At 36.1% G+C, this 27,731-nt stretch overlaps 4 protein-coding genes across 10 annotated transcripts; 2 read left to right on the forward strand and 2 right to left on the reverse strand.

Moving 5' to 3' along the window:
• Positions 1 to 930: 930 nt before the first annotated feature.
• Positions 931 to 5,689, reverse strand: LOC103432396 (protein GRAVITROPIC IN THE LIGHT 1-like). 4 transcript variants are annotated; one of them, XM_070819331.1, is made up of 4 exons: positions 5,367 to 5,673; positions 4,755 to 4,880; positions 2,910 to 3,034; positions 931 to 2,743 (listed from the first exon to the last, which is right to left on the reverse strand). In XM_070819331.1, exon 4 carries the CDS (start codon positions 2,741 to 2,743, stop codon positions 1,325 to 1,327), a length of 1,419 nt encoding a protein of 472 aa, XP_070675432.1. In that variant the 5' UTR covers positions 2,910 to 3,034; positions 4,755 to 4,880; positions 5,367 to 5,673; the 3' UTR covers positions 931 to 1,324. The 4 variants fall into 4 exon arrangements, with proteins under 4 accessions (XP_070675432.1, XP_070675429.1, XP_070675430.1 ...); XM_070819328.1 differs by lacking the exon at positions 2,910 to 3,034 and having other exon boundaries at positions 5,367 to 5,689; XM_070819329.1 differs by lacking the exon at positions 2,910 to 3,034 and having other exon boundaries at positions 4,755 to 4,876; positions 5,367 to 5,686.
• A 3,685-nt stretch (positions 5,690 to 9,374) lies between these two features.
• On the reverse strand, positions 9,375 to 13,024 carry LOC139194542 (uncharacterized). Its single transcript, XM_070819332.1, has 7 exons — positions 12,887 to 13,024; positions 12,129 to 12,495; positions 11,272 to 11,499; positions 10,754 to 11,108; positions 10,537 to 10,664; positions 10,255 to 10,390; positions 9,375 to 9,949 (listed from the first exon to the last, which is right to left on the reverse strand). Exons 2-7 carry the CDS (start codon positions 12,470 to 12,472, stop codon positions 9,710 to 9,712), a joined length of 1,431 nt encoding a protein of 476 aa, XP_070675433.1. The 5' UTR covers positions 12,473 to 12,495; positions 12,887 to 13,024; the 3' UTR covers positions 9,375 to 9,709.
• Positions 13,025 to 15,670: 2,646 nt separating this feature from the next.
• Positions 15,671 to 21,288, forward strand: LOC139194543 (uncharacterized). 4 transcript variants are annotated; one of them, XM_070819335.1, is made up of 8 exons: positions 15,726 to 16,044; positions 16,417 to 16,488; positions 16,601 to 16,768; positions 17,170 to 17,340; positions 17,670 to 17,879; positions 19,621 to 19,709; positions 19,965 to 20,854; positions 20,990 to 21,288. In XM_070819335.1, the coding sequence occupies exons 1-8, from the start codon at positions 15,960 to 15,962 to the stop codon at positions 21,018 to 21,020; spliced, it is 1,716 nt and encodes a 571-aa protein (XP_070675436.1). In that variant the 5' UTR covers positions 15,726 to 15,959; the 3' UTR covers positions 21,021 to 21,288. The 4 variants fall into 4 exon arrangements, with proteins under 4 accessions (XP_070675435.1, XP_070675434.1, XP_070675436.1 ...); XM_070819336.1 differs by having other exon boundaries at positions 15,729 to 16,044; positions 19,968 to 20,854; XM_070819334.1 differs by having other exon boundaries at positions 15,671 to 16,044; positions 19,968 to 21,288.
• A 2,480-nt stretch (positions 21,289 to 23,768) lies between these two features.
• Positions 23,769 to 27,481, forward strand: LOC114824047 (uncharacterized). The gene is made up of 4 exons (XM_029100275.2): positions 23,769 to 24,218; positions 25,252 to 25,374; positions 26,778 to 26,897; positions 27,145 to 27,481. The coding sequence occupies exons 1-4, from the start codon at positions 24,182 to 24,184 to the stop codon at positions 27,207 to 27,209; spliced, it is 345 nt and encodes a 114-aa protein (XP_028956108.1). The 5' UTR covers positions 23,769 to 24,181; the 3' UTR covers positions 27,210 to 27,481.
• The last annotated feature ends 250 nt before the right edge of the window (positions 27,482 to 27,731 follow it).

The raw sequence follows: 27,731 nt of genomic DNA on the forward strand, positions 1-27,731 counted from the left end.
CTTTAATTTCTCAAGAGATCAATAATACTTATAGATAATGTCATCGTCCACGAGTGGGCCAATGTCATTTATATTCATGAACACGTCTAGAAACGGTTGATCAACATAAATCTACATAAGACGTAAAATTTGTAGACTAATATCATTGACCACTCGTAAACTTACGTCATCTGTTACAAAAAACTAAATTGATAATTAACATGAGTTACACGAGTAAGGTTAAATTGAACAATAAAAAATAAAAATATTAATTAATATTTAAATAATAATTTAATCATCAATAACCAAAATCATATGATATTACAAAATTTAATTTAAATAAATAGTTTCCTTAATTGCCTTTCCACGATACAATCCTGATGGTTAATTGCTGATTAATGTGAATTTCACACTGAGCATCTTTCTGACGTGGATCATACACATAGGCCCCCCACCAATGCTGCCCGTGAGTGTGACATACCAATTGGGAAAGGATCCTTCATTCCTCCTAATCTATCAAGTTCGGAGATTCGAATTATTGAAATTTGATCCAACGAATACAAATAAAGATCAACCTTAAAAGTTATAATAATTTTAATCGTTGAATCACATTTCAATGGTTCGAATTTCCAAACTTAATGGATTAGAACGAATGAATCTGGAAATGACCCCTTTACTACCAATTGGTCCATCAAAAAACCCAAAAACCAATGTCTCATGGTGCAAAAGAAAGGAAAGAGATCATTTTCGAATCCCTTTTTTCTAATCCGTCAAATCAAGAAATTCGTAACATTAAAATTTAATTCAACGACTGAAGTTATTATAACTTTTAAAATAAGCTCTTATTTATAACCGTTAAATCAAATTTCAATATCACAAATTTTCTAATTTGGTGAATTAGAAAGAAAGGATAGGATCCCTTTTGGGAAAAGCAAGGAGACAAGTAAAAGATTAGGAATATAAAAAATTCCGCCAACATTATATATTATTATTTACATGATTAAAAAACATGCCCATGTCTGCTTAACAAATGATGCAAAACAGCTAGACAATCCCTCTGTCACTGACCTAATATTAACAAAATTTAGGGATGGCCTTGGATGAAAATTAAAAAAACTCAAAGCAAATGACTCAAAAGATCTCTTCCAACACAATTGTCCAACGCGATTTCCCTTTATCAATATATGGAGGATGAAATCTCCAAAGTGACCAAGTTGGAATTACCCACAACATCGACCAAACATGCTATGTTCCTGTTTGGTATATCCGATGTTGTGGGCCTGGGGCGCGTTTTGCCGACGAACAATCTCAGCTCGGAGCGAATGAATGATCATCGATTGATTGCTTACCTTTGCTTTCTCGGAGTGGATTGTAACCGAGTGAGGTATACTTGGCACTGAATGACAGTTTTACCGAGTCTGAATCCCGGAACAACTGTGAATCCCACTTGTGGTTCGGATGCTGTTGAGAGGAACCCTTCGTCGTCTAAGCTGTCCATGTACACTTCTGAAAATCGACATCCCTTGCTTACTTGGAAGATTGCGGCTTCAGGATCGAAGGAGAAGGCCAAGCAATGCAGGAGCCAGACACGCTTTGCCATTTCAGCAAATGAAGCAAAGAAATCAGAGCTCGGAAACTCACCTGCATTGATGAGGTTTCTTTGATTCAGATTGCCGAAGAATGATGTCTCCATCTTGGGATGAACCAGTCGTAAGTACTTGACACGGCAGAACTTGGCAAATGCTGATCCGGGATTCTGGGCGAGATAGTCCTTCGGCTTCATCGATTTGAGTTCCGTGAATCTCACAAAAAAGAGCTGCTGCTGTTGTTTCTTTTTCTCCGGCAAGGACTCATTTGGAAGCGAGAAGTTGGGGTACTGGAAAGCATCAAACATTTCCTTGCAAACAGAGTGTTCAAATGCAAAGCACTTGTGGTCTTCTTTCCGATAAAGCACATCGCGGTCAATCGCTTTAGCTGCTGCATGAATATCCCAACCGGCAGATTTCATATCATCCACCATCATCCTAACAAAGCTCCGGATGGACTTCACCGTGTGTCGAAGAACCGTGATGAAATGGCTAGGACTTAAAGCAGATAAATGAAGATTGTCGAGCACATGTAGCTGCCCGCTCTGGTTCTGGTTTAATCTCTTCTCAAGCAACTTATTATGATCCTTGGCCTCCTCTAACTTTTCTCCGAGAAATACAATTTCAGAGTCCTTCAGCCTCACCTGAGATTCCAACTTTTTCCCCATGATTTTATAGGTTTTTAGATCATTCTTCTGCTCCTCGATCTCCGCCAAAACCAGGGTAGTCTCAGGTTTAGGATCGAACTGTTTTTTCAAGAAACAACGCTTCAACTCAGACAAGTTCCTCAATTCGGAGATTACCTCTTTGTCAGCAGCTTGGATTCCTTCAGCATCATAGGGAGACTGAGCATGCTGCAGTTGTGCATACGCAGCTTTAACAGATGAAACGCTTGCAAACAGTTTCGCTAGATGAGCCTCCAAGGCGACTCTTTCCTGGAGCTCCTTGACCTTCTCTTGGGACTTGACTTTCTGAATCCCATTTTCTTGAGACTTCACCTTCTGAACTCCACTTTCTTGGTAGTTTACCTTCTGAACTTTGAATTCTTGGGACTTAACCTTCTGTACCCCATCGACAGGGGCAATACCTGTTGCGGCCTGAAGATGAAGAACTTTAGCAATAGTACGTGCCCATCTTCTCTTATTTGGGGTCACGGCGGATGGTCTCACCGAATCCATCTGCAAAACAAGGATCACAAATGATGGAGAGTTGGATAGATTGAGTGAAATCTAAGAGACTCTTATCTAAAAAAAACGAAACTTAAAGAAACAAAAGGAATAAAGACACGGGACGCCAATGATGACTATGATGAGAGTGCTGAGGGAAAGCTAAAAAAAGCAATACGCTTTAACACTTAGACCAAGGCCATTGATAGAGGAGTGAATTTCCTTTTGTTTTTTGCTCCTCCAACTTTAAGAGTTTCCGATTTGCTTTCTTTCGAAAGGGCAACGAAAGTAGATCTAAAAATGCTGGAAAAAGCGAAAGCGAGACAGAGTTAAAAACAGCGGGATGGAGAAGCTTATGGAAAGACATTCACCGGACAGGATCAAGGGACGCGTACAAATCAAAATTCTAAATGCAAATCCATGGAACACGAGGGAGCTCGGTTACAATAACACATGCATTATACATGTTATTAAATCCGATACAAGACCAAAGATCACAGATTAAACAATAATACACGTTTTAATAACTTAATTAGGGTGTGGAGGGCATGGTTTGGGGTGATTTCTGCTCTTAACATTCTTCGTCATCCTCTTCCCAACTCTACATTCGGGTCATTCCTACTAGTCAATAAAATCTAGGCATTGCAGAACACAACCACAAACCTTATGTCTGACCAAAAACAAACACAAATACGCAAACGGCTTATAGCTCAGTTGGTTAAGAGCATTCAGCCCTCGAACCCAAGATCCCGAGTTCGATGCACAAAATAAAAAAAGGGCATCAACCCTAGGATTCCCTGAGGCAGCCAACTTAGGACAACAGTGATGTTCCTAAAGCAATCTCTGCCAAACCAGATAATCTGAAATTCATGGGACCCATCGTAGTGAAAACCTGATTAGGAAACTTGGATCATCTACACCACAATCATGGTTTTTAGTACAACCAAAGGCGGTGGATTCGTTTCCTTGTCCTCCACCACCCCCCCCCCCCTCATGCACCACACCATCACAATATAAAACAAGAAATTACACAACTACCCCCATTCGATAACACTTCATGGTACTGAAGAAGTTATAGAGATCCGAGCCAGATTTCACATGACGTGCAGACTATTATTGTAATCCAACGGGCAAATGTTTGACTCCCACTGCCATTTTTTCCCGCTCCCCCATATATTGACAAACCTCATTTCCCTCCATTTTTTTGCATTCCCAACCCCACACGTCTAGGGTTTGTAATTCATTGCATCAATTCGTGAACCATCTGCCTCCCGTAGTCTAACATCAATTCTCGTGACATATAAAACATATAATAGCAGGGAATTCATGAAAAGTTTCACTTTTGAAAGTCTCCTTAGCATTTCTCACTCATAAAATGTTTCTTTGTTAAAAGAAGCTAGATTGCATAGATTATATATAGGTTTCTACAAATCTCAAGTTTCAATACCACACTTAACAAAGCTTCTAATTGAAACCTTAATACATCAAGTGCAAACAACACATGTCGCCTTCACGCAACCATATTTACTGATCACATTACCGACCACATCCCCCATAATCAAGATCCATTTGCAAAAGTGGGTTTCGCAAAAACCCCACTCAACTAAAGAAATTAGTTAATAATGTAATCAGTAAATGCGGCAACGCAATACCAAACATTGACATTGCAAATTTTTAACATGCACTCTAGAAGTTTATAGATCTTGTATTGGGCCCCACAAGCTGGACCGCACACCACAAACCTCTCATTATTCTTAGCAATAAAATTGGCAAAGCTAAAAGGGGAGCCCACAGATATACCAAAGCAAATCGTTGCACACACACAGAAACCATATCACAAATGCAAAGTATGGACCAGGAGGGTACAGGACCACTGTTCTGGTCCTGCAAACACTTTACCAGAACCTAACCATATAATCCTGGTGCCAAAAAGCCCCAAACCAGTAATTAATCATCTAAACCTTGCTTTGACTACTGACTGGTCAACTAAACAATATCTCGCGTAAAATACAGTTCGACTTACCTTCGAAATATCACGAGAAAATTGGATCAGTTTCAGTTTCTGTTCATTGTAACGTAAATCTCAAGCAAACAGAACGACGACGTCGACACGACAACCCACCGGAGGCAGAAATGGAGTCCTTCCTACCTTGCAAAACAAACCCAGAAATCAGAAACACTGAAAAATTTAAACAAATTTATATAAAATCGACATTTTCTGAGAAAAACTAATGAAAAAAATTGAAAAACTTTGAATTTGAACGAAAATGACAAAATAAAAAGTAAAATAAATAGTATCAAAATTGATATTTTAACTTAAAAATATGATTTTTCTTTAACCAAGACTTTTCGTTAAAATTCAGAAAATAAATTAACATGCAACTTACTTTTGTGTTTTATTCTTTGCCAATGAGAAAACAACAAGTGGTCTGAGAAACCCAAGAAGCAAAAATCGAGGATGAACAGGAAACGTGTTTGGATTTCGAGAAATATACATAAAAAGTTCACCAACCTTTACCTCTAATTAAAAGCTACAAAGAGAAAAAACGTTGAGAGAAAAACTTCGTATTAAATAAATAAATAAAATGGGCTGCTAAAACCCAGCACGCAACACTCAAAAACAGCTCAGTTCTACCTTCTGAGGAAAACTTGCGAATTTCTGAAGCGTTTTTTGTGTCTGCTTTCGAATCGAACTCGTCAAACGCTCAAATGCCTTCAGGGTTTTGGGTTTTGTTTTCCGACCGTTTTCAGAAACAGAAAACTGGGTTTTGGAGAGGGAAACGGAAATTGAAATGGATTTTTGGAAATGCGTTTTCAGAGAACGAAAGGCCAGAGCTTTTTGCAAAAAAAAAAATCGCAGAGCTGGATCCTGGAGGAAGACAGAGGGGGAGAAGGAAGAACGAGCGTGGTATGAAATGACGAAAGAAGGCACGGTTTTGGGGGGAAGGGTCCGACAGCGTCACAGCAGGGGCATTGGGAATTAAAAAGGGTGGGGTCGCTTTCGAAATTTCAATAGGACGGATATACCCTTCAATTCTATGGGTATTTACCTGCCCGTTGTGGGTGGAGAAGTTAAGGTCGGGGAGGGGCAGTTTGGTGTTTTAAGACTGGTAGATCTTACGTCGATCGCAGGTGGAGAGTTTGGAAAAAATGTACGGTTTGTGTTGATTGCTGGAAAAGGTATTGTCTGTGCGTACTGATTGGGAAGTTTGGGTGTGAGCGGATGCGCATGGCAACATATGTCACCACCCCTTGCCCAACTAAGCAAATATTCAATATTTTTTTTTATTGGTAAAAGTATCCAATACTTTCTGTTAATGGAAAATATGAATAAAATGCCGATAAAGTTTAGTTGAGTTGATAATGATCATTTTCTTTGTTAAATTAATGTATAGGTTTGATTTTAGCTGTCCGCAATACTTTTTGGTAGACGATCTATAAAAACAAAAAATGTCTACTTTATGTCTTCAAAGAAATTTATGGTACGTTCTTGCCCTCAAATTGGTTAGCCTTTGCTTCTCTTAAACTTTAATTAAATAAAATATGAATAATTTGATTAGAGAATATTGATATGCATGTAGATTTTTTTTTTTCTTGAGAAATGAGGCAACTTGGACGGATATAAATTCATACAAAATGGACAAAGAGAGGTGTGAAAACGAGAATCATGATCCAATGCAATTTTCTGACCACAAAAAGAAAGACCAAAGCGTAATTTTGTATAGTTTTTAAGTTTAAATCAAAATATTCGAAAGGGGAGAAATATGGTGACTCATAACATTAGATGATTTTCAAGTATCCCTTGATTTGACATTAACAAAGGATCCTAGGGAACCATTTGTTTGGAATTAGATCATTTCCTACTAACTAATCCACATGAGCCGTTGGATTAAAATCTAACGATTACAATTATTATAACCTTTAAAATGATCATTTGTTTGTAGCCGTTAGATCAAAATTTAACGGTTCAGGTGTGCTGATCAGCAGGATCCTGAGCTTGTGCTCAGGAGGAGATACAATTCCCATTTGTTTTAGGTTGGATTAATTTGCGTTTGTTTATTTGATTTACATCTACTACTACTTCTATCAAATTTGTAACTAATATCATTCATAGAATATCCATTTTAATTTATGACATTCAAAATTTCATAACCATCCACATGGTCAGCTACAATTTATACACTTTGTTAGAGGAAGTTTCGTGTCAAATTATGACGTTTCAGGTAATTAGTCTAAATCACAATCGTCCCACGTCTTACATTGAATTTCATGGCCGGTTGGATCACGCATGGGAACAAAAGAACTAAGAAATAATGAACCCTATAAAATCTGGGACAAGTTAAATTTGGGCAAGCCAAGACCACAAAAGTGGCTTGTGGTTCACGTCTTTGAATGGAAATTAGCAGTCTCTCTCCTTCACATCTTGATCATGCAACTGGGGTCCCATAAAATTCTAATTAAAAATTAGCTAAACCAAATTTTTTGATCAAATTTAGTCGTTTAATTAAGCTTTTGCTACGCGCTTATCAAAGGTTGATGTGTGTACTAATTTGAGAGTTCGGGATTTGTTTTACTGTGACTTTAGCATTGCGGTGATGATGAATCTCTCGCCTCTTTAACTTAATTCTTAATTACAAGTTACAACCTATCATTTTAATATCTTACTTAGCTATAAACCGACGCTACGATACTCGGCAACTTTAGTATTTTATTGAAATATCCTATTGAAGGTAACAGATTAATAAATCAAGGAAAACAGAGGATCTATGAGCTTTGTTTCTTAGTGTTATTTTTTTACACGTTTATGTTTTCTAGATAGTATTAGACTATTTGTCATGACTTATTTGTTCTAGTGAATAATTGTTAGTGACAGATCGAAAATAAAATATGATTGCAACGCGTGAGGTTTTGGACACAATTAGACCATCTCTAAAGAAAATGTCAAATCATAAGTGGAATGTTATATAATTAAATTTGAAGGTAAAAACAAGTTTCAATCGATATGTCAATCCTATGAGTGGAATGTTATATAATTAAATTTGAAGGTAAAAACAAGTTTCAATCGATATGTCAATCCACATAGGATTGACATATGAGTTTTCATGTCAACTTTAACATATGAGAAAATGTGATATCAAATCATTTTTAATTATTTTATTGTGTGAGTCTCATTAATGCACCAATTATAAATGTTTGAAATTTATTTTAATTGATTTCCTTTTAAAATAGGTCTTACAAATATCATTTATAACAAAAAAACATATTGGTTGGAAGTAGAGAAAATCTAACATTGTCACGTCAATCATCAAATTAACATTTGACATTTATTTTTTGACATCTCATTTGAAGATGCTCTTAAGTGACTTGTTTGGCCAACCAAAAGTCTAATATTGAACATAATTTCTTTGATTAACTAATTGATTATATAGCAAGTAGTCATCTACCACAGTAATGAAGATAAGTGTTGCCCTTACAACTATGGTGTGCGTTCGAACATGCCGGCTCTCTAATTTAATATCTACTCTAACAAATCTATAGTTTGAACAAAAAAAAACAAAAAAACCTAGTTGAAACCCTAAGGACAATGCTATGCTCTTTCGGAAGGAGATATTTTCATGCCCATTAAGCAAGTGCTGGATTAGTGATGGGCTATGGGCCAAAGTGGCTGGGTATAGGCTTCCCATGCCCATTCAGCACAAAACATTGCTGCCCAATAAATTATCCATGCCCTCTATTTACCGAGGAATTAGTTTTTGAATATCGATATACTCAAGTGTGAAATTTCTCCGAGAGAAAGATATGGAAGGGGAGGAGGTGAGGTCTTAAACTTCACCTTATATCGAAGAAATTTTTAAATTTCGGTTAAAATAGACAACTTTAGTCGATATTTCTAATACATTAGTTAAATATCAGATAAATTATTATATTTCGTCGAAACTAATGTTTGGCATTCGCTATATTTTAATTTTAATTTTTCATCATTTCCATTGAAAGCACCTGCATCAATATATCTATCGTATTTTCACAAATTTGCATATAGGTATTTTCCACCAATACTAGAGTTGTCGACAATCGAAAGTGGTGAAGAAATATCTTTTCAAGATTTCTCCGAAGGTAAAAGATATTTCGGCAAGGATAATATTAGGCAGATCAAATTGTTAAAACCAAATTTACAAGCTAACTGATATGTCACCAATAGAGAATAAACATGTTGATCAATACTTAAGTAATAATTCAATCATGTTCGACCAAATCATTTGATATACAAATCCAACCCTAACCATTAACCTTTCAGCCATATCAACAATTTCGGTAAAATATTTTAATACTAAAGTCCTGTATCTAAACTAATTTAAAAGATTTTAGAGATATTTCGAAGAAAATTTCAGTGAATTTTATTATCATAATGGTGTAAATTTAAATGGAAAAGCAACGAACAGATCGTCCGCTTTTGTTAAAAATTCCAGCACCAGCAACCATAGACTTAAACAAAAATATAAGCATACTCCAATGACGAAACCAACAGCAGAATTAACACTAATTCAAAATGCGTTTTAAAACGCAGCTTAAACCATATAACAAATTCAATTTCTTGTAACGATAGAAACAGTTAAATTAGATTTCAGGCAATTTCTACTACTAATTTGCAAGAGCAAAATCCTGGCAGTTGCTTCGCAAAGGTGTGTACTTTAAAATTTTCAGACGGTAAATTATAAAGATCCACAGGACCCGAAAGGGTTACATCGATCCAACGATACTTGACAATGAAACGGGAGTGGAGACGAACACGAAAAGGAAAGAAACCATTTAACACTGTTTTTTTTTCCTTTTCAGAGGACCGCATTGCTTTTGTATTCTCATGAAACGGAGTGAAAAGAGACTAGCCTAGTATCTTGAACTTCTCTGTAAAAACCTACTTACATCTCTCAGCACGCCAAAATTGTCAGGGCGAGACCATTACTCTTGCAGTACACGTGCTTAGAAGCCAAAGAAGCCGAGCTCGCTGGCTCTCTCTTTCTCAAATGTCTCGAAGTACTGATAGATGATTGTCACTGCAAGCAAGATTCCAGTTCCTGAACCAATTGCACCCATGAAATCGGCCAACACTGTGAGTGCACCGATGCACATGCCTCCAAAAGCAGCTGCCGTGGGAATGTAGCGGTTCAACTCCTTCTGCAAGTTTGACTCACGGTGACCAGGCATCACCATTTGTTGTTCCTGCAAATTACAAGGGGTTACGGTTAGCATGACGCTTAGCCGTGTATATAATATGCAACACTTATTTTGTCAAAAGGCTGGGCTTAAGAATTGTTCATATACATATTTAAGTTTAAATAGAAATAGCGCATTAGGTACAAACAAAAATTAAGGAGTAGGTTGGCTCTGATCTGGTCACTTAAGTTGTCAAACAAGTGGGATTTAATGTATATAAAGGGTAGATTGGATCTGACCTACCCACACTAACCCCTCATTTGCAACAAAATGATTAAACAATTTGTTTAAATCATTCAAATTAATAATACCTTGAGCTGCTTGGCGACATCTTTGGCAGAGGATCCAGATACTTCAATCCATGTTTTGGAGAAAAGTGCACAGGCTGACAACATAAACACGAGATAGAAGAGTGCATGGAAGGGATTGGCTGCCATATCAGCTAAGCTGCAAAATATAACCACATCATATCAATTGATGCGGGGATCAGCAGAAATAGAGAGGAAGCTCATAATTATCAGGTTTACCAACAAAATTCAAGTTTTATCAGGCGTAAAACATAATATCTTCAAGAGGAAAATATTTTAAATTACCTTGATGGTGCAGTGATATAATATGCTAGACCACCGACAGGAACGAATTGACCTCCTGAATATTCAGACTCCTTCCATTTGCCCAAAAGATTCACAAGGAAATTTCCGCTGTACCTCCTGTAAAGCAACTGTACCAAACAAAAAAAAAAATTGGTTACAAAAATACAGTAGAAGAAACAATCCCAACTTGCCCATACCACGATAAAAGCTCCATTACCTGGGAGATAAAGTAAAGGTTGGACACAAGTGCAGACTGCAAAATGATGGGCATGTTGGAAGTGTAGAACAGCTTGATAGGATAAGAACCCTGCTGTCCACGAGCATTCTTTGATCTCACTGGCAGAACCACACGGAACCCTTGGAAATAAATTACTATAAGGAAGATCAACACCGTGGCAAGCAGATTTGTCACATTGGGAAGATTCTGCCGGTAGAAGGCCTCCCGGAGAGCTCGAACCTTATCTGTCCGAGTTATCAGAAGATGGAACAGGGCAATAACAGCACCTTCAAATTCAGCTCCCCTCCCACTGTTGATAGTGGTGGGACTAAATGCCTTCCAGATAATGTTTTCACTGAAAAAGAATAGTATAACATTTAAGTACTCTAAATTTGGAATAGCATCTTAGAAAATTTCCTCAAAATAACGAACACATAACTCATATGCTGTCGAGTTCTTGTGCTAAAGAACCCACTGCCGGCCACATTAAGGGACAAGAAAGGATAAAAATAACTCACCAGATATTGGTGGCAATGAAAAGTGAAATTCCAGAGCCTAGACCATATCCCTTCTGAAGAAGTTCATCCAAACATATCACAATGATACCGGCAAAGCAGAGCTGAATTATAATTAGAATGGCATTTCCAACTCCAAGTTGGCTAACACTACCATACATGCCAGAGAGGACATACGCAACTGCCTCTCCAATAGCTATCAGGATGCCCAATAACTTCTGTGCTCCATTTCTGTAAAGAAAAACATAAATCAGCACATGCAATACATAAAACAAGCTGTGTATGCAAGATGCAAATATAAGGGAACACTAAATGTTCAAACAAACTTAATAGCAGATTTGAAACCTCAACAACAGAATTTTCCAGTAAAATTAAGTCAACTAGAAACAGGCGATCACAATTGATAGGCAAAATTTATGCCACTTTACAAAGCATTCGTTTGGCATAGTTTCCAAAATGTTTTCAAATGCCATTTTATAAAGGTAGTAGAAAACAAAGGCATTACTTTTCTGAACCAAAAAATAGCAAACATATTCTAAAAGGGATGTGCTATCAACACACTCCTTTTTACTTCTCACACACCCCTTGTTAATTTCTATCTTTGATCTTCTTCAATTCATCCGATCTAACAGCCGAAAATTAAAAAGGTGTGTGAGACGTAAAAAATGGTGTGGGAATATCACACCCCATTCTAAAACACCAATGTAATGGCTTGAGCTTTTCAGCCAGTATTTTGAAAACTGTTTCTGAAATTGTATCATCAAGGACTGAAGACCTTTTCTCATTTCAAACAGTATGCAAACAATAACATAAAAAAATATTAACCAATACAAAATTCAAAAGGCCTCAAATATACTTACAAAAGAGCACGATCTTCGCGTACATTGTTGTCAACCTCAATAATCTTAGACCCCGCAAGGAGTTGCATCACCAGCCCAGATGTGACAATTGGGGTGATCCCAAGCTCCATGACAGTCCCACGGTTGGAAGCGAGGATAACACGCATCCAATAGAAGGGATCTGCCCCCGTGGTGGAGTGTATGCCATACAGAGGGAGCTGGCTGCACACCAAGAAAATGAACAGCGAGATAACGGTGTATATCACCTTCTCTCTAAAGGGCACGTTCCGGTCAGCGCTCTGAACTTCGGGCAGAAATGACAAAAACGGTCTGACCAAATGAAGAACTCGAAATCCTCCTCCCATCTTGCTTCGTCTAATCTAACAACCTAATCCAAAAGTTAAAAATTTATAACCCATTTAACATCAAGTCAACATCTTTCGAATCGAAAACACTATCGTGGTACGAAATTTGACTTTTTGACAAGGGGCATTAGGATCCAGCTTAATCTTACGAAATTAAGAAACCGAAGCACACTCATAGGCACGCATAGCATCTAGATTCACACAGTTATACAATTCCGATCCATCACATAGCACATTCATACATAGGCATGCATAAACACATACATACATGTATGAATCGAGACATGTATGCATTCATACATACATACATAAATGGATCATAGAGATGAAATCGGGGACAATTCATAACAGATCTGAGAATTCCGAAACCAAATCAAAGAGAAAGAGAGATCGATTCGAGGTTGAGAAACTGACCTCGCAAACCCAATTTGGGGATCTCCAAACCCTAGAAATGGCTTTCTCCGACGGGGAAAAAATCGATCCGAGAGAGAGATTTCGGATCCGGATTACGAGCTGAAAAATGAGAAATGGGCTTGAAGTGCTTCGGCGTTGTAAATAAAGGGCATACGTGTAAGTGTGGGACTCGGAGGCCACGTGATCAAAGCGAATCGGTGTTTGACACGTGTACGGATAATGACGTGGAATAGGACACAATGAGTGTGTCAATTTTAGTTGCCTCCTTTTTTTGGTTTAAATTTTAATTTGACTCCAATTTCGAAATTAGAGTGGTTGGGAAACATTTTCAATTTTGCAAACTTGGTCATTTTTGGGATTTTTTTCTATTTTTATTTTCTATTTTGGATGTTTCAGATTTCATTTCTTTATATATAGAGTATTTTAATTAAGTGTTTAACATTCAAGCCATTTAGTACTACGGTCTAATGATATTCCTCTTCATTTGTAAATGAGAGGTCTTAGGTTTGATTTTTGCAAAAAACGAATTTAAACCACATTATTGCTAGCATATTGTGAGATTAAGCATACCACTCTCCCCTTAGTGTAGATAATATCGTTTATTAAAAATAAACTATTCAATAACTAAAATCCAAAGTTCGAAATTTAGATTTGAAGTTTATGGGAAATTTTGGAGACTCGAGTCTCAATCTAGGGTTAGAATCACGATGTTGATGCATTTTTGTTCATTTGTCTTCAGAATAATGCAAGGACATAACAAGGTTACTTGTACAGTTGCATCCATGACAATTGATTTGTTGTTGGAATAATGGATAATTGGATGAGATGTTGTTGTTATATAGTTTGAGTGATTTTATTTGTAGTTTTAATTTGATATGGTTTTTTTTTTTTGGTCAAATTGTCTGATTTTTAATTTTTAATTTTGTTCATGTTGTTGGATTTTTATTTTTATTTTTTGGAAATTTTGTTGCTGGATTATTGGAATTTATTCATGTTTGATATATGAATAATTATGATCTTTGGTTATTAAACTGGTAATAAATAGTCAGTTTTATGTGGTCGGAGAAACAATTTGATAATTTAATTTTTGTTTTGACTTTAACAGTATTGATAATTAATTAGGTTGATTTTTGAACAATGGGTCTAGCAAAATATATGATGCGTTTAGAAAACAATATATAAGATTTAAACTTACAATGCTTAATGAAATTGTAATCCTGTTGTTTAACCAAGGGAACTTACGAATTCACATGCTAATATTTAGTAATTTTTAAAGTATGTATTGTTTCTTAATAAGTGTAAACAGTTTCTATGGATAACCCTTTAATTTTAGTGGGTCGGGTTGTAAGTTTAAATTCTTAAATTCTTAGAAATAATTTGAGTGTTATCGAGGCCCACTGCATTCATCATATTCTGTTTGTACAAATTCAATTTTTTATCAATGAATATCGTATCTTCACTAAAAAAATTGAATATCATAACATGTCCACTTAGGATAACGAATTTGATACAAAAATAATACGAACACAAAAAACATAACCTATTTATCAAAGTTACGACAAACAAGGAAAATAGCTAATTTCTCATTAAAATAAGATAATTGCCCACTGATTATACTTTTTCCTCCTAGAAAAACTCACTTTGTGAGAAAAGTGTAAAAGGAAGTGAGAAAATAATAAAACAAAAGTTTAAACATAAACAAAAAATCAGGTTTTTATCATCAATGGTCCTTGAGAATGACTAAACTCATCATTTTGATCCCTCACCTTAGAAATCAATCAATGTCATCCCTGACATTCACCACCGCACATCAATTTGGTCCTTTTGTTTAGATTCCGTCAACTATTTTTGTTAGTTTGCATGTGGAACCCACAAATCCAATAAAATGGTGATACATGGATTATACAAAAGAAGGGTTTTATCACAAATGGTCCTTGATATTAATCAAATTCCTCATTTTGGTCCCTAAGTTTAAAAAATCAATAAATTTAGTCCCTGACTTTCACTACTGCACATCAATTTAGTTATTCCGTTAAAATTTCGTCAATAGTTTTTGTTAGCGTGATAATATGGTCCCACTAGTCTAATCATATAGCGCCACATGGATTAATTATAAAAAAAATATTTTTAAGATTTAAAACTAAAAGTAGTATAAGAAATTAAAAAACAAAAACTAAAAGAAGAAAAAAAAGAAGACATCATCGTCTTCATCTAGGTATGCTCAAAAAGAAAAAAAACGCACCATGACACCGCTAAAGCTCGTGAACTTACTTCTCACTCTCTGGCTGGTTGTACTCCTATCAAATTTGAATTGAATTTGGATTCGATTTTATCAAATTTAGATTGAATCTTATTTTCCAATCAGGATTGTGGGATGCTAGAGAAATGTTAGCACAAAATACTCCCCAGTTGGTTCACTCTAAATAAAAATTAATTTCTTATAGTTAATCCACTTGGCTTCATATGATTGGACATGTGAGACCGCATCAGTACACTAACAAAAAAATATTGATGAAATTATAATGGAAGGACTCTATTAAATTATTAATGTGCGATAGTGAAAGTTATGGGCTAAATTTATTGATTTTTGAAATTTAGGAACTAGAATGAGGGGTTTGATCAATGTCAATGACTATTTGTGATAAAAATTATTTTAATGGATTTGTGAATCCCACGTACCAACTAACAGAATAATTAACAGAATCTGAATGGAAAAGCCTTATTGATGTGTAGTAATGAATGTCAAGAACCACGTTAATTGATTTTGAAAGTGAAAAATCCATCAGTTTAGTCAATCTCAAATCACATTTATGATAAAAGCCCTAAAAAGTCAAGAAGGAAAGAGGGAAAGAAAAAGAGTACCGTCTGTTAGTAGACCGAGTACGCTCCACAAATCAAGCCTCCCACTCCCAAAGTACACAGCAAAAACCACCCCAGCTGCTGGTACTTGCTAAGCAGATACCAAATCCCAGAACCCAGCTTTCTCTGCACCTCGGAGGCCATGATTTTCCGGTAAATACTTGAAAATTCAAAGCCAACCGATTGCCTTTTGGGTTTTGCTTCAATCAGTGCAATGAGAAATTCCCTTTTCTTCCTCACTCTCCTAACACTCACTGTCACTTACTCCCTCCGATTCCAAGCTCATGCTGCTCCTGCAGGTAAAACTTTCAGCCACCATCTTCCTCTTCCTTTGTTTGATGGTTTAGATTGTATGTTTGATCCGTTTGGCAACTGGGTTTGCTTTGTTTCTTCATTTGTTTCTCTTATTCTGATTGAATTTTTTTTTTATCATATTGTTAAAAACCCAATATGGGATTTTGCTTTGCATATATAAATAGATACCCAGTTCTTCATTTTCTTGATTCTACTTAATGGGTTCTGTTTATTCTGATATTCCCAAATAACCCTTTTTGTCTTTCATTCATTTGGTAATGATTATATACTGGGTTCCTGTGATCTGTTTACTTAATTGGTATTATTACTATTACTTCACTGATGATATTGCTTTGGATTAAATTGTGTTTGCTCAGGGCCATTGATAAAGCACTTGTCTTCTCTTCTCAAATGGACCAGGGAAATATCCTCCAAAACGCCACAATCTGGTAACTTCAAGTGAATTTAAGTTTCTTTGGTTCGGTTTTGGTGAACGTTTTGCTTATTCAAGGATAATTTATCTGCAAGTATTATATGGTTTGTCATTTTGTTGTATTACAGATGGGAATGTTCTTCAGTTTGAGGATGGGTACTTAGTTGAGACTGTTTTGGAAGGAAATGATATCGGAGTTATTCCTTACAAAATCCGCATCTCGGAGGATGGGGAGCTCTTTGTTGTGGACTCCGTTAATAGCAACATTATGCGGATTACTCCACCATTGTCCCAATGTATGCAACTATGCTTTATTGCTTCACCTTATTTGAGATCTGTTCCCGGATTCTTCCTAACTTGAAAGTTCTGTATATCAATTACTCGATGCTAATAATTTTTTATAAAGAAAGTAACAAGATGGTGCAACATCCTACGGTCCTGTAGTTTGGGATGTTAAAATAATGAATTTGACCTTAACACAACAATGCTTGATCTTTAATCTTGCTTGTTGTATATGTTTTTTTTTACTTCTTCTGGTTTTCGTAGTTTTGTAGTATGGATTAACTGTATCAATAATCAACATCCCTGAGTTGTATAGTAATATGAATTAGTTGTATAGTAATATGAATTTATATCTTTTCCGGAATCACATTCCTTGATTTTCATTTTTCATTTTTTGAACATATCATTGCTGCAGATAGTAGGGGAAGATTGGTTGCTGGTTCATTTCAGGGTTACGCCGGACATGTTGATGGGAAGCCAAGTGATGCTCGTTTCAATCATCCCAAAGGTGTAACCATGGATGATAAAGGGAATGTGTATGTTGCTGATACCTTGAATCACGCCATAAGAAAGATTGGAGATGCTGGTATGTACATGTAGTTCATGTTATATTCATAGTTATTTAGAAGCTTATACAGATGAAAGCTGGCAACAAGATATGAGTAAAATATCAAATTTCTTTATGTATGCATGCATGCATGTATTTATGATGAATTAGCAAAACATAAGTATAGAAACGTAACTTGTACGTGGGAGTGTAAACTATTAAAAATTTCAAAATTTTGCAACTTTTATTATTATTATTATTATTATTATTATTTTTATCTGAAAACCATTTTTTCAAATCCTTTTTTAGAGATAACTCAGATAAGAGTATGATTCAATTTCTGAAATTCTAATGCAAATTGTATGCAGGTGTGACAACCATTGCGGGTGGGAAATCAAATGTTGCAGGCTACAGGGATGGGCCCAGTGAAGATGCAATGTTCTCAAATGATTTTGATATCGTATATGTTCAACCTACTTGTTCATTGCTAGTTGTTGATAGAGGAAATGCTGCTCTCCGGCAGATCTCTCTCAACCAGGAAGATTGTAATTATCAGTACAGTTCAATTTCTGCCACAGGTTTGATTGCATGCTGTTTACGTTCAGTTTCCATTCATTAGGCATAGTTTTGAATTGATGGTATGAAAGCTCTAAAACGGGTGTTGTGGATGTAATATTAGCTTGACCATGCAAGTTGTCTAGGCAAGCATACTCACTCATGTACATATGTATTATTGCATAGGTTGTTATAGCTGATTCTCCATCTAGTTTTTGCAAGTACAGTTTCACATACTGTATATGAACATTCAAAATGATCTGTATCAGTTAGCTCTGCAGACAAAGGGTTGCCTTTTGTGTTTTATTAAATCTATTATTGTATATGAGGGAGTGTTAAATCTAGATGTCAAATTGAAAGTTTATGCCTTAGATGATCCAAAGAATTAGGAGGGTTTTGTGGTCAAACTTTAAAGTTACCATTAAGAAGTGGAATCTGTGGAAGCTGATTTCCCATAAGTTGGTCCCATTAGCTAATATGTAGTAATGGCCACAAACTGATCAATGGGGACATATAATACCACGGAAGTAGCAGCCATTTGACATTTGACATTTGACATTTATGAGTGAGTTAATATTAGAATCCATCACCAATCTGCTGTTTTGTCCTGAAAGTTCTAGAATCGCACACACAAATAGGCCTTGGTTTTGAGAATAAAAGAAAATAAGAGAAATGAACTAGAAAAGAAATTTAAAGGATGCAAATCAAATGAAAAGAATGAGAAAATGCCTTGCGTGAAGAATTAGCATTGAAGGTATTTCTGTTATAATCGAAGCGTTAAAGGGCTTATTAATTATTACGGATTTGATGTATTCTATTATGTACAAGTATGAATCTGGAATTAGGACTAATATTATGAAGGTTGGTGCATGATTCAGTTTTCGTTCGTGATGAACAGGATACATCTATTTGTTTGTTAAAATTGTTTTAAATGTCAATGTTGATTTCTGTCAAACCCCCAAAATAATTGTTGGCCAGTGTCCTAGTGTGTGAATTCAGATATGATGAGGCGTGTGTTGGATACTTGGGTATTTAACATCATGAGTATCTAAATGGTAACATGATTCAAGTCATGAGTCTTAGGCATAGCATGTTCTTCGCATCCAACCGAGAGCCCATTAGTAGGAAGCAATGCAATAGATAGCAGAACCAGAATGTAAGGGCTTACGGTTCTTAAATTCACCTTTATGCTGTTTTCCTGATTCTTGAATTCCTGTTGTAATATCATTATATGCCTGTGGAGTAGGAATCCAAGCGTTCACAGTCTGGTCTTGACTTTCATTTCCATGTCTCCTTATCATTAGAAAATTCAAATTATGTTCACTATATCATGTTTTAGGCACCGATGTGATTTTAATGTACATTTTTTTACTTGAAACAGACATAGATGTCATATGCAGTTGAAAGAAATAAGCACTAATTGGAGGACCTAATTGACGCCACTGTATATTTTATCCAGTATAAAGAGTGGTTATGTTTGACATTCTGCCTTCTGCACAAGATATATGTAGTGTCTCCGGTTAATTAAATGCTACAGATTTTGTTAGTGATTTGCTCTGTGACAATTATATTGTGTTTCACAATAAACTGTCTAATATGTTTGACCTTCTGGAAGGTTACCTTTTAATATAAGCTCGGGATAACCTCGGTTATGTGCTGCATTAAAATATATGGTATTTATGATGCCTCATGATGATGGGGGCATCAAATTCTATTTAAGCTTGTGAAGCATTTCTCTGACTGACATTTGTGTGTCTTTTGCAGATGTCCTTATGGTTGTTGGTGCTGTCTTGGTAGGGTATGCTACTTGCATGCTTCAGCAGGGATATGGACCTTCTTTCTTATCGAGAACAGTATGCTTCCTATGATCTACTAATGCAGAAACATAAATTAAATGCTCGTCCTTGTTCCAGTCATGAACTTTTCCCAAAATTTGATTCATTTTCATCCCATCTCAGCTAAAAAATGCATTTCAAGTAAAACACGTTATTTGGTCAAATATTTATTTCTGCCCTTATTCTTTTTCTTTACTGCTTGTGCATGCTTTTGTTAGATTCTATTTTATGCAAGTTGTGTTCTTTGCTTGATGTAATGCATAACTGGTACAGCAGCCACCTTCAAAGAGTGAAATGAAAGAACATCCAAGCAGTGAAAAATCCACTCTACTGGTGGAAAGCATGAAAGAGGAACCGGGATGGCCCTCTTTTGGACAGCTCGTCAGTGATCTATCCAAACTTGGACTTGAAGCATTGGCTGGCATATTCGTTCACTTCCTCCCGTCGCGTTTTATGCCTGGTGGCTCCCAGAAAGCCCTCACACCATTAAAAGATTCTCTTAGGATGCCTGAAGACGAATCTGAGGCTCCAGTAGTTCAGAGACAAAGCGCTCCTGCTCCTCTATCTGAAACTCGACAGGCCCATACTCCCATTGCAAGTGAGAAGTATTCAGAAATGAAGCCACCAAAAATGAAGTCAGCTAGTTTCAAAGATCCCTCTTTGCCAAGCAAGCACCGGTCTTCAAAAAGACAGGATTCTGCAGAGTTCTATGGGTCCGGTGAGGTTTCTTCTCATAGCAGGTCTAAGAGCCAGAAAGAAAGGACAAGGCATCGCCAGCGAGAAAAGACTGGAGAGGTAGTTTATGGAACTGTTGGGGCAGAAACAAAACCGGTGGATATGAAGCCAGCAGGTTATGACAATCCAAAGTTTGAAAATTACAACATGAGGAGCAGGTATGGGACTGATCGCCAGCGAGAAAAGACTGGAGAGGTAGTTTATGGAACTGTTGGGGCAGAAACAAAACCGGTGGATATTAAGCCAGCGGGTTATGACAATCCAAAGTTTGAAAATTACAACATGAGGAGCAGGTATGGGACTGATCGCCAGCGAGAAAAGGCTGGAGAGGTAGTTTATGGAACTGTTGGGGCAGAAACAAAACCGGTGGATATGAAGCCAGCGGGTTATGACAATCCAAAGTTTGAAAATTACAACATGAGGAGCAGGTATGGGACTGATCGCCAGCGAGAAAAGGCTGGAGAGGTAGTTTATGGAACTGTTGGGGCAGAAACAAAACCGGTGGATATGAAGCCAGCGGGTTATGACAATCCAAAGTATGAAAATTACAACATGAGGAGCAGGTATGGGACTGATAGTTCATGCCGCTTTTGATCAAACTGTGACCCGGTGAATACCCTTTGCCGGCCTGCAAATTTCAGCCATTTTTTGCCTGATCTTGAATGTGTATCCTGTATTTCGTTTCGAGCTTAGTCTGCAACTGATTCTATGCTGCAAGTTTGTAAACAAGAATGTGTTAAGAAAAAATTACAGATGGGTGAGGATTCTACAAGTATTATCTGACATAGGACTGTTTAGTCTAGGCACCATACACTGCTTTCATTTTGTGAGGAAGTTAATGAGAAACTGAGACGTGCAGAAATGGATTTTCTTGGTTCTTCTTTTGTCTGCATGGTAGGACGATTGCTTTCATAAAATGAGGATGCAATATTGGTCCCATCGTGGGAGAAAGATAAAACGCATGACAGTGCTTGAAATAACACCATGAGACACTACAATTACAATCATTGTAGGTGAATTTCTCTCGCGTAATAGGGTTAGTAACTTTCCATAAGACGATTTTTTACTACTTTAATTTACGAAACAGGAGAATTTGAACTCGGATGCAATGGAGCAAATATATTGTCCTGAACGATTGGGCTAACTTGGATCTAGGGTAAGTAGTTAGGCTCTCAAACAAAACAAGCCCAAAATGTGGGCTCAAAACCTCTCCATGGCAATGGATTTTGGGGGTGGGAATTTTGGGATTTGGGTTTGGGGGTTGGAATTTTGGGATCTCGAGTTTGGGGGTGGAAATTTGGGATTGTTACCCACCCCAGATAGATAAGGTCGCAAGTGGGCTGGGGGACCCACATTTCACTAGCCAATTGAAGAGCAGATTCAGGCGGGCCTCTCGTGTCGGCACGACAGCATCAACGGGGACGATTGCATGCTGGTGAGTGCACCGCAGAAGGCATACTTTCTACCGCCCAGATTAAATGGTTGTTAAGATCCAATGGCTGGTGTGCCTTCTGGTTTTTGGTCCATTGCGACGTGCCGAACTCCAACTATTTCTGAATCTAACGGCTCAAATTCAATTTAATCAATCATAGCGGTAATAAAAACAAAAAAAACTAGCGATTTAAATTTAAATTCAAAAGTCAAAATAATATTACTAATTAGTTCAAATCAGATCCAACACTAAACTCCTCCAAAGTAATAAATAACCATCCATTTATTCACTAAACCATAAAAAATTCAATTTTCTCATATTTCACTACCAATTTTTTCTTTTTGGCATTTTAATTTCTTTACCTCAAAATATTCGTAAAAATAAAACAAGGTAGATTATACAAAAATTAATTTCATAATTTTTAGCTAAAAAAATCAACGAAATATAAAAATTAACAAATTATAAAGTTGCTAATCAACTTAATATTGTTGGAAATATCTGAGAATTTGGAATTTGCAAGTATTTCTAAAATTAGAAATTTATAGTTAAATTGCCTTCCGCTCGTCGGCTTGGTACGTCATAGTCATATTTATAGTAGGTGGGTGGATATAGGTCGGCCATCCTCCAAAAGAAGCTGGTTTGATTTGGACAGAGACTTGGATATAATATTATCCCTTCTCTTCTAATTTTATTTTCAAAAAAAAAAAAAAAAGTACCCGGAAAATTTATATATATATATATATATATATTATTATATTTACATGAAAAAAGTATATGACTAAAATAGTGTAATTGTGGATGAAGTCAAATCAAACCAAACTAGACATTCCTAAATAAGGATGACAAGCGTGGAGCATATCCTTGTATAGAGAATACAAGCAAAGGATTCAAAACATTTCGAAGTGCAAGACACAGATAGCCTGTGACATTTTTTTTTTTTCCAACTCTGAAAAGGGTAAATGTCCATTGGTTTCTACCATTCCCTATTACTAGTCACATTGAGACAAATAGTTTTCGAAGCAAAAAATAGGAAACACAAAGTGGTGCGTGAGTTTGCTTCTAGTGCATTTTTAACGATGGAGTCTAAAGTTTCAAAAAACCTTAAAGTCTCATTTTTATTAAAATAAGAATAAAATAGAAACGCGAGTTTGTTATAAGCGGGAGAGTAGTAAGTACAGATTCTACCATTTTATATCTTCACTTTAAAGTCAAAATAAAATTTGTTTGAATAACTATTACAATAAATAGTAAAGTGTAATTAAATATTTTAGCCAAAAGTACAGAATGTATGGTATAGATTAATGGCTAGTTGCCATACTTGGCCACCCCAAAAAGAGAGAAAAAAAGAAGAAGACGTGACTGACATCCAACTCATTTCTCACTAACCTCACTCCTTCACATTTTACAAAATAGCAACGTGTATGAAATAAGTTTATTGTTTCATATTTAAAATTTTTTGTATGATATATTGATATTGTATGATGTTTAGATTAAATAATGTAATTTAAACAATTGCACATGATATTGACGATACATGTAATTTGAAAAATTATAATGTTAATCAGAAGATTGCTATGACGGTAAATCTATTACATAAAAGTTTTTAAAAGAAGGTAAGTGCTAATCGGACGGATGATAAGGATCTAATGCCTAGGCATCTAGGCAGAAATTTAGATGGGAGCCAGTGGCTTAACCATGATTTTTAAATAATGAGGTTATAATATTGACCAAAAAAGATTCATTGGGCCATTTCGTCAAGCATCTAGTAGGCGCCTGCCTATATTTGTCAACATACGTCAGGAGTAGATATTGTCGAAAGTTTATGCCAATATTTTTTGTAGATACTTGTCAATAGTTGATGCAAGATACTGTATACAAAACAAATATACATAAACTTTTAAAATTGTTGGAATCAAGAACAACCGATGACACCATGCAGTCTCTGACACAGGGGTGAGCCTGGCTGTCCTATAAGCCAAAAGATAGAAAAAGAAAGAAAAGAAAAAGAAAAGAAAAAGTAGAAGATGTTACCTGACATTCGTGTATAATTGAGCAATGATTAATTAAATATAAAAAAAAAATATAATAAAGCGCCCTTCTTTTACTATTACAACTCTCCATCTCTTACCGGAAAACCTGCAGGCTTTCTCGCCGGAATCGAGTCGGTTCGGCCGGGTCGCTTCGCTTTTGACTTTGCGTCTTCACGAAGCTGAACCTCCAAGCTCGAAGCTCAACGCTGCTCGCTTGCTTCTTCTTCTCCTCCTCTAATTCTTTCGAAGCTTTCAATTTCGTGGGTTTCCATTTTTGTCCCTCTCACTGTACAATGGGTTGTGCTGGATCGTCACAGACCAAAGGAGACGGTGAGGTTACTCTATCATTCTCTCAACTTCAGTCTCTTTGTTTATCTTTTGGGTTTGGTGCTTTAGCTTCTGTTTGGCTGCTGGGAAAACGCAGGAAAAGGAAAGTTGAAAAATCTTTGAAGAAATTGAAAGTAGTTGTGATTTCTGGAAATTGGTTGAGCGCTGAGCTCAGTTGAGTCAGACTTATGAATTATTTCTCTTTCTTGAAAAATTGATCAATATGTTATTGGGGTTTATGAATTGTTGTTATTTTAATTTCAAGAATTAGTTTTTGATATAGTTTGGATTTTTCAAGATTTACATGCCTTGTTGTTTCGACAAACAATGCTCGAATGAATGAAGCAGTTAAATTGTTTTCGAGACAAGAAAAGGAAGAAAAAAGAATTAAGATGATTAGGGAATGACATTCAGTTTAGCTGAGGAATCGAACATATGAAAATTGCGGTTTTAGAGATGGATTTAGGCCTTTAAATGTGTTTTGGACCATTAATCTGCGCATTGAAAAGCCGGACTTCGACTTTATGCCAAAGATGGTATTTTTATGCCCAATATGGTACAGGGAATTGTTTGATCAGACAATTTTCTTAGTGTTATTTCTTTCTGATCTTAACATTGGCGTGTGACCGTTGGTATTAATTTTTCCAGCCTGTATGTTGGACATTTATGTGCACAAAAGTGAAAAGTAATATATGAAATTATGCCCTATTGAACTTATGAATGTCATATCTGGAAGGCATTGTGCAAAATCTAGAAAAATCGTGGGCTTTCCTTTCTAGTTCTATGCTAGTTCATTGAACTTGAACGAGTTATTGGATGGGGATTTGTGGTTATACTAGTTATGTATTTCTTCTTAGTTCACCAAGAAAACATGAATAACTAAGAGAAAGGAAACAAGTAGTTACATGCTTCAGTCGATGGAGTATGGTTCTCACTGTTATCTTTTGATTATTTGCAATTTACGGTTAAGAAAGTTGATAGTTGTTTTTTTAAGCACTGGTGATTTCAGAGGCAATAATTAGATTAATATTAATAGGGACATTGAAGAAGGTTCGGAAGCCAAAACCTTGGAAGCATCCTCAGCCATTAACAAAGTCTCAGCTTTTGCAGTTGCGTGAAGAGTTTTGGGACACTGCTCCTCACTATGGAGGCAGGAAAGGTACTATTTCCTCTGGATGTGTAGATATATGTATGTATGTATTGAAAATTACAGAAGATTTTTGGGTTCATTCTTTTTTGTTTGTTGGATTGCATCATTGGGTTACCTTAATACAAAATAGTCATGTTGCCCTTAACTTTTTTTACTTGTTACTATGTTCCTACTGGGACGCAATGTTTTCTATGCCAAAACAACTCCATGTTTGTAAAAACCAAGGGTGGCAACTTACAGGGAACATCAGAATGCGTTTAGATATGGAAATGCAATCAAGGGAGAATCAGGGAATATCTCTGAAATCCTGTGCAATTTAGAGTGAAATGTTTCATGATATTTTATTAATCAGGAAAACCATTCTCTTAAACCTATTAGTCTTTATTAGTAAACTTGGTTGTATAGAAGTGTAATAGAAGCTCTTATCTTGTGAACATTGACTTGAAAAAAAATAGGATGAGAACTATAATTAATTGCTTTTCTAGTCACCTTAAAATCTCAAATGTAACAGTTAGTTTGAATTCAGTCACTCTGTAGAGCTCTGAATATTTATTGTGATCGTCTGTTGGTATAACAATTGAACAATTTGTACTCATCTGAGATTGAATGACCATTAAGGATCATAAATGTTCTAAAGAACTTGAGTACAAGATTTAAAGTATAATGTTTTGGTAAATTTTCATTCAATGTGAATAATTCATGATTTATGTAGAAAATGAATGCTCAAGATACCTGATTATTAAACTTCGAGTTCAGTTTGAAGACCCTATGACAGCTTAATCTGTATTATTTGGAACTGGTATCACCTAAGAAATGTCTTAATTACATAGAAGGTGATCTTTTTGGGATATTTTTAGGGTACGATGATGTTGATTGTTGAGTAACCTAGAAAATTCTGTATAGAACGTTGTTAAATGAAGGGAAACCAGGGATAACTAGATAAGAGAATAAAGATGATCACGTCATGTGAATGCAATGGCAGCTAATGGCTGCATCTAAAAAAAATGGAGAACAAGGATTAGCTTCTTGTCTGAATCTCTAAGGATAGGATTTGTATTTAGTTGAATAAGTGGTCACCGCTCACCTCAGTATCACCTCAGGATAAACGAGAAGAATTGAAAAATGTTGTAAATAATACCACTGTTCATGTGTTTTTTTCCGTATATTTGGTGTGGTGGTTTTAGTTCTTAGGGAGTGATGCTGTAGGTTTATGCTTCCGATAGAGAATTAAAGAAGGATCTTCAACATGATACTGGTTCAGAACCCTAAAAGCACAGAAAAGTGATTATTGTGGTCATGTTCTTGTTTGACTTTGCATTTGCTACTGTGGTTTTTGTTTCCATTTCCATTTCCAAGTTACATTCTTCACACATGGTATATCTTACAAAAATTTCACTTGTACTGTACGTTAGAGATTTGGGATGCACTTCGAGCTGCTTCTGAAGCAGATATAAGCCTTGCACAAGCGATTGTGGACAGTGCTGGGGTCATTGTTCAAAATGCTGATTTAACAATTTGCTATGACGAAAGAGGTACTTATCCAATTTCCATTTTCTTCATTACTACTCGCTGCCCCCCAAAAACCTCAAATGGTACGCAAGTTTCTTTTTGGCTTACATCTCTGAGCGGGTGTGTTGTATGTGCAAGTGTCGTCGTGTGTGCTTTTTGAATGAAAATTTGGCAAAACTTGTTCCATCTTCTATAAAAATGGCAGATTGCCATTCATATTTTACTGCCCTCCGTTTCCTCTTAGCACGTGCTTACATTAACCCCTTGCAGGTGCAAAATATGAACTACCGAAGTATGTTTTGAGCGAACCAACCAACTTAATTCGAGAGAGCTGACTCGAGGAGAAGATATGACAGACTTTGCTCGCAAGATTGAATGTAAATCATGTATATTTTTCTCTCGTTCTCTTCCATATCTTAAATAGAGACGGTCACTTTTACGCCTTTCCTTTCACGTTCACGTGAATTCTTCTTAGTTTGCTGCAAGTTACTTCGGTTAATTGAACAGTACCGCAAGTGTTGTGAATAAGTTTTTGCATGATGTGATTCAATGCTTGTGCAATATGTTGTAGAAATGCTTAAAAAGGTCATACGGCCGTCGTGGTTCACTTCTCTTTTTTTTTTTTTTTTTTTTTTTTTTTTTTTTTTTTTTTTTTTTTTTCTTTTCAGCAGATCGATATTTTTACACTAAGGGGAGGGAGAGTTCGACTAAGCCACATAATGGGCAGCCTAATTTGGTATCGAATTCACTATTCACGAGATTCGAATCTAAGACCTCTCACTTTTAAGCGAAAGAGGAATACCACCAGACCGTGGTACTGAATGACGGTTCACTTCTAGTTATATACTATTTCGATT

This window comes from Malus domestica, chromosome 03 (genome assembly GCF_042453785.1).
Source record: "Malus domestica chromosome 03, GDT2T_hap1".
Classification (NCBI taxonomy): Eukaryota; Viridiplantae; Streptophyta; class Magnoliopsida; order Rosales; family Rosaceae; genus Malus; species Malus domestica.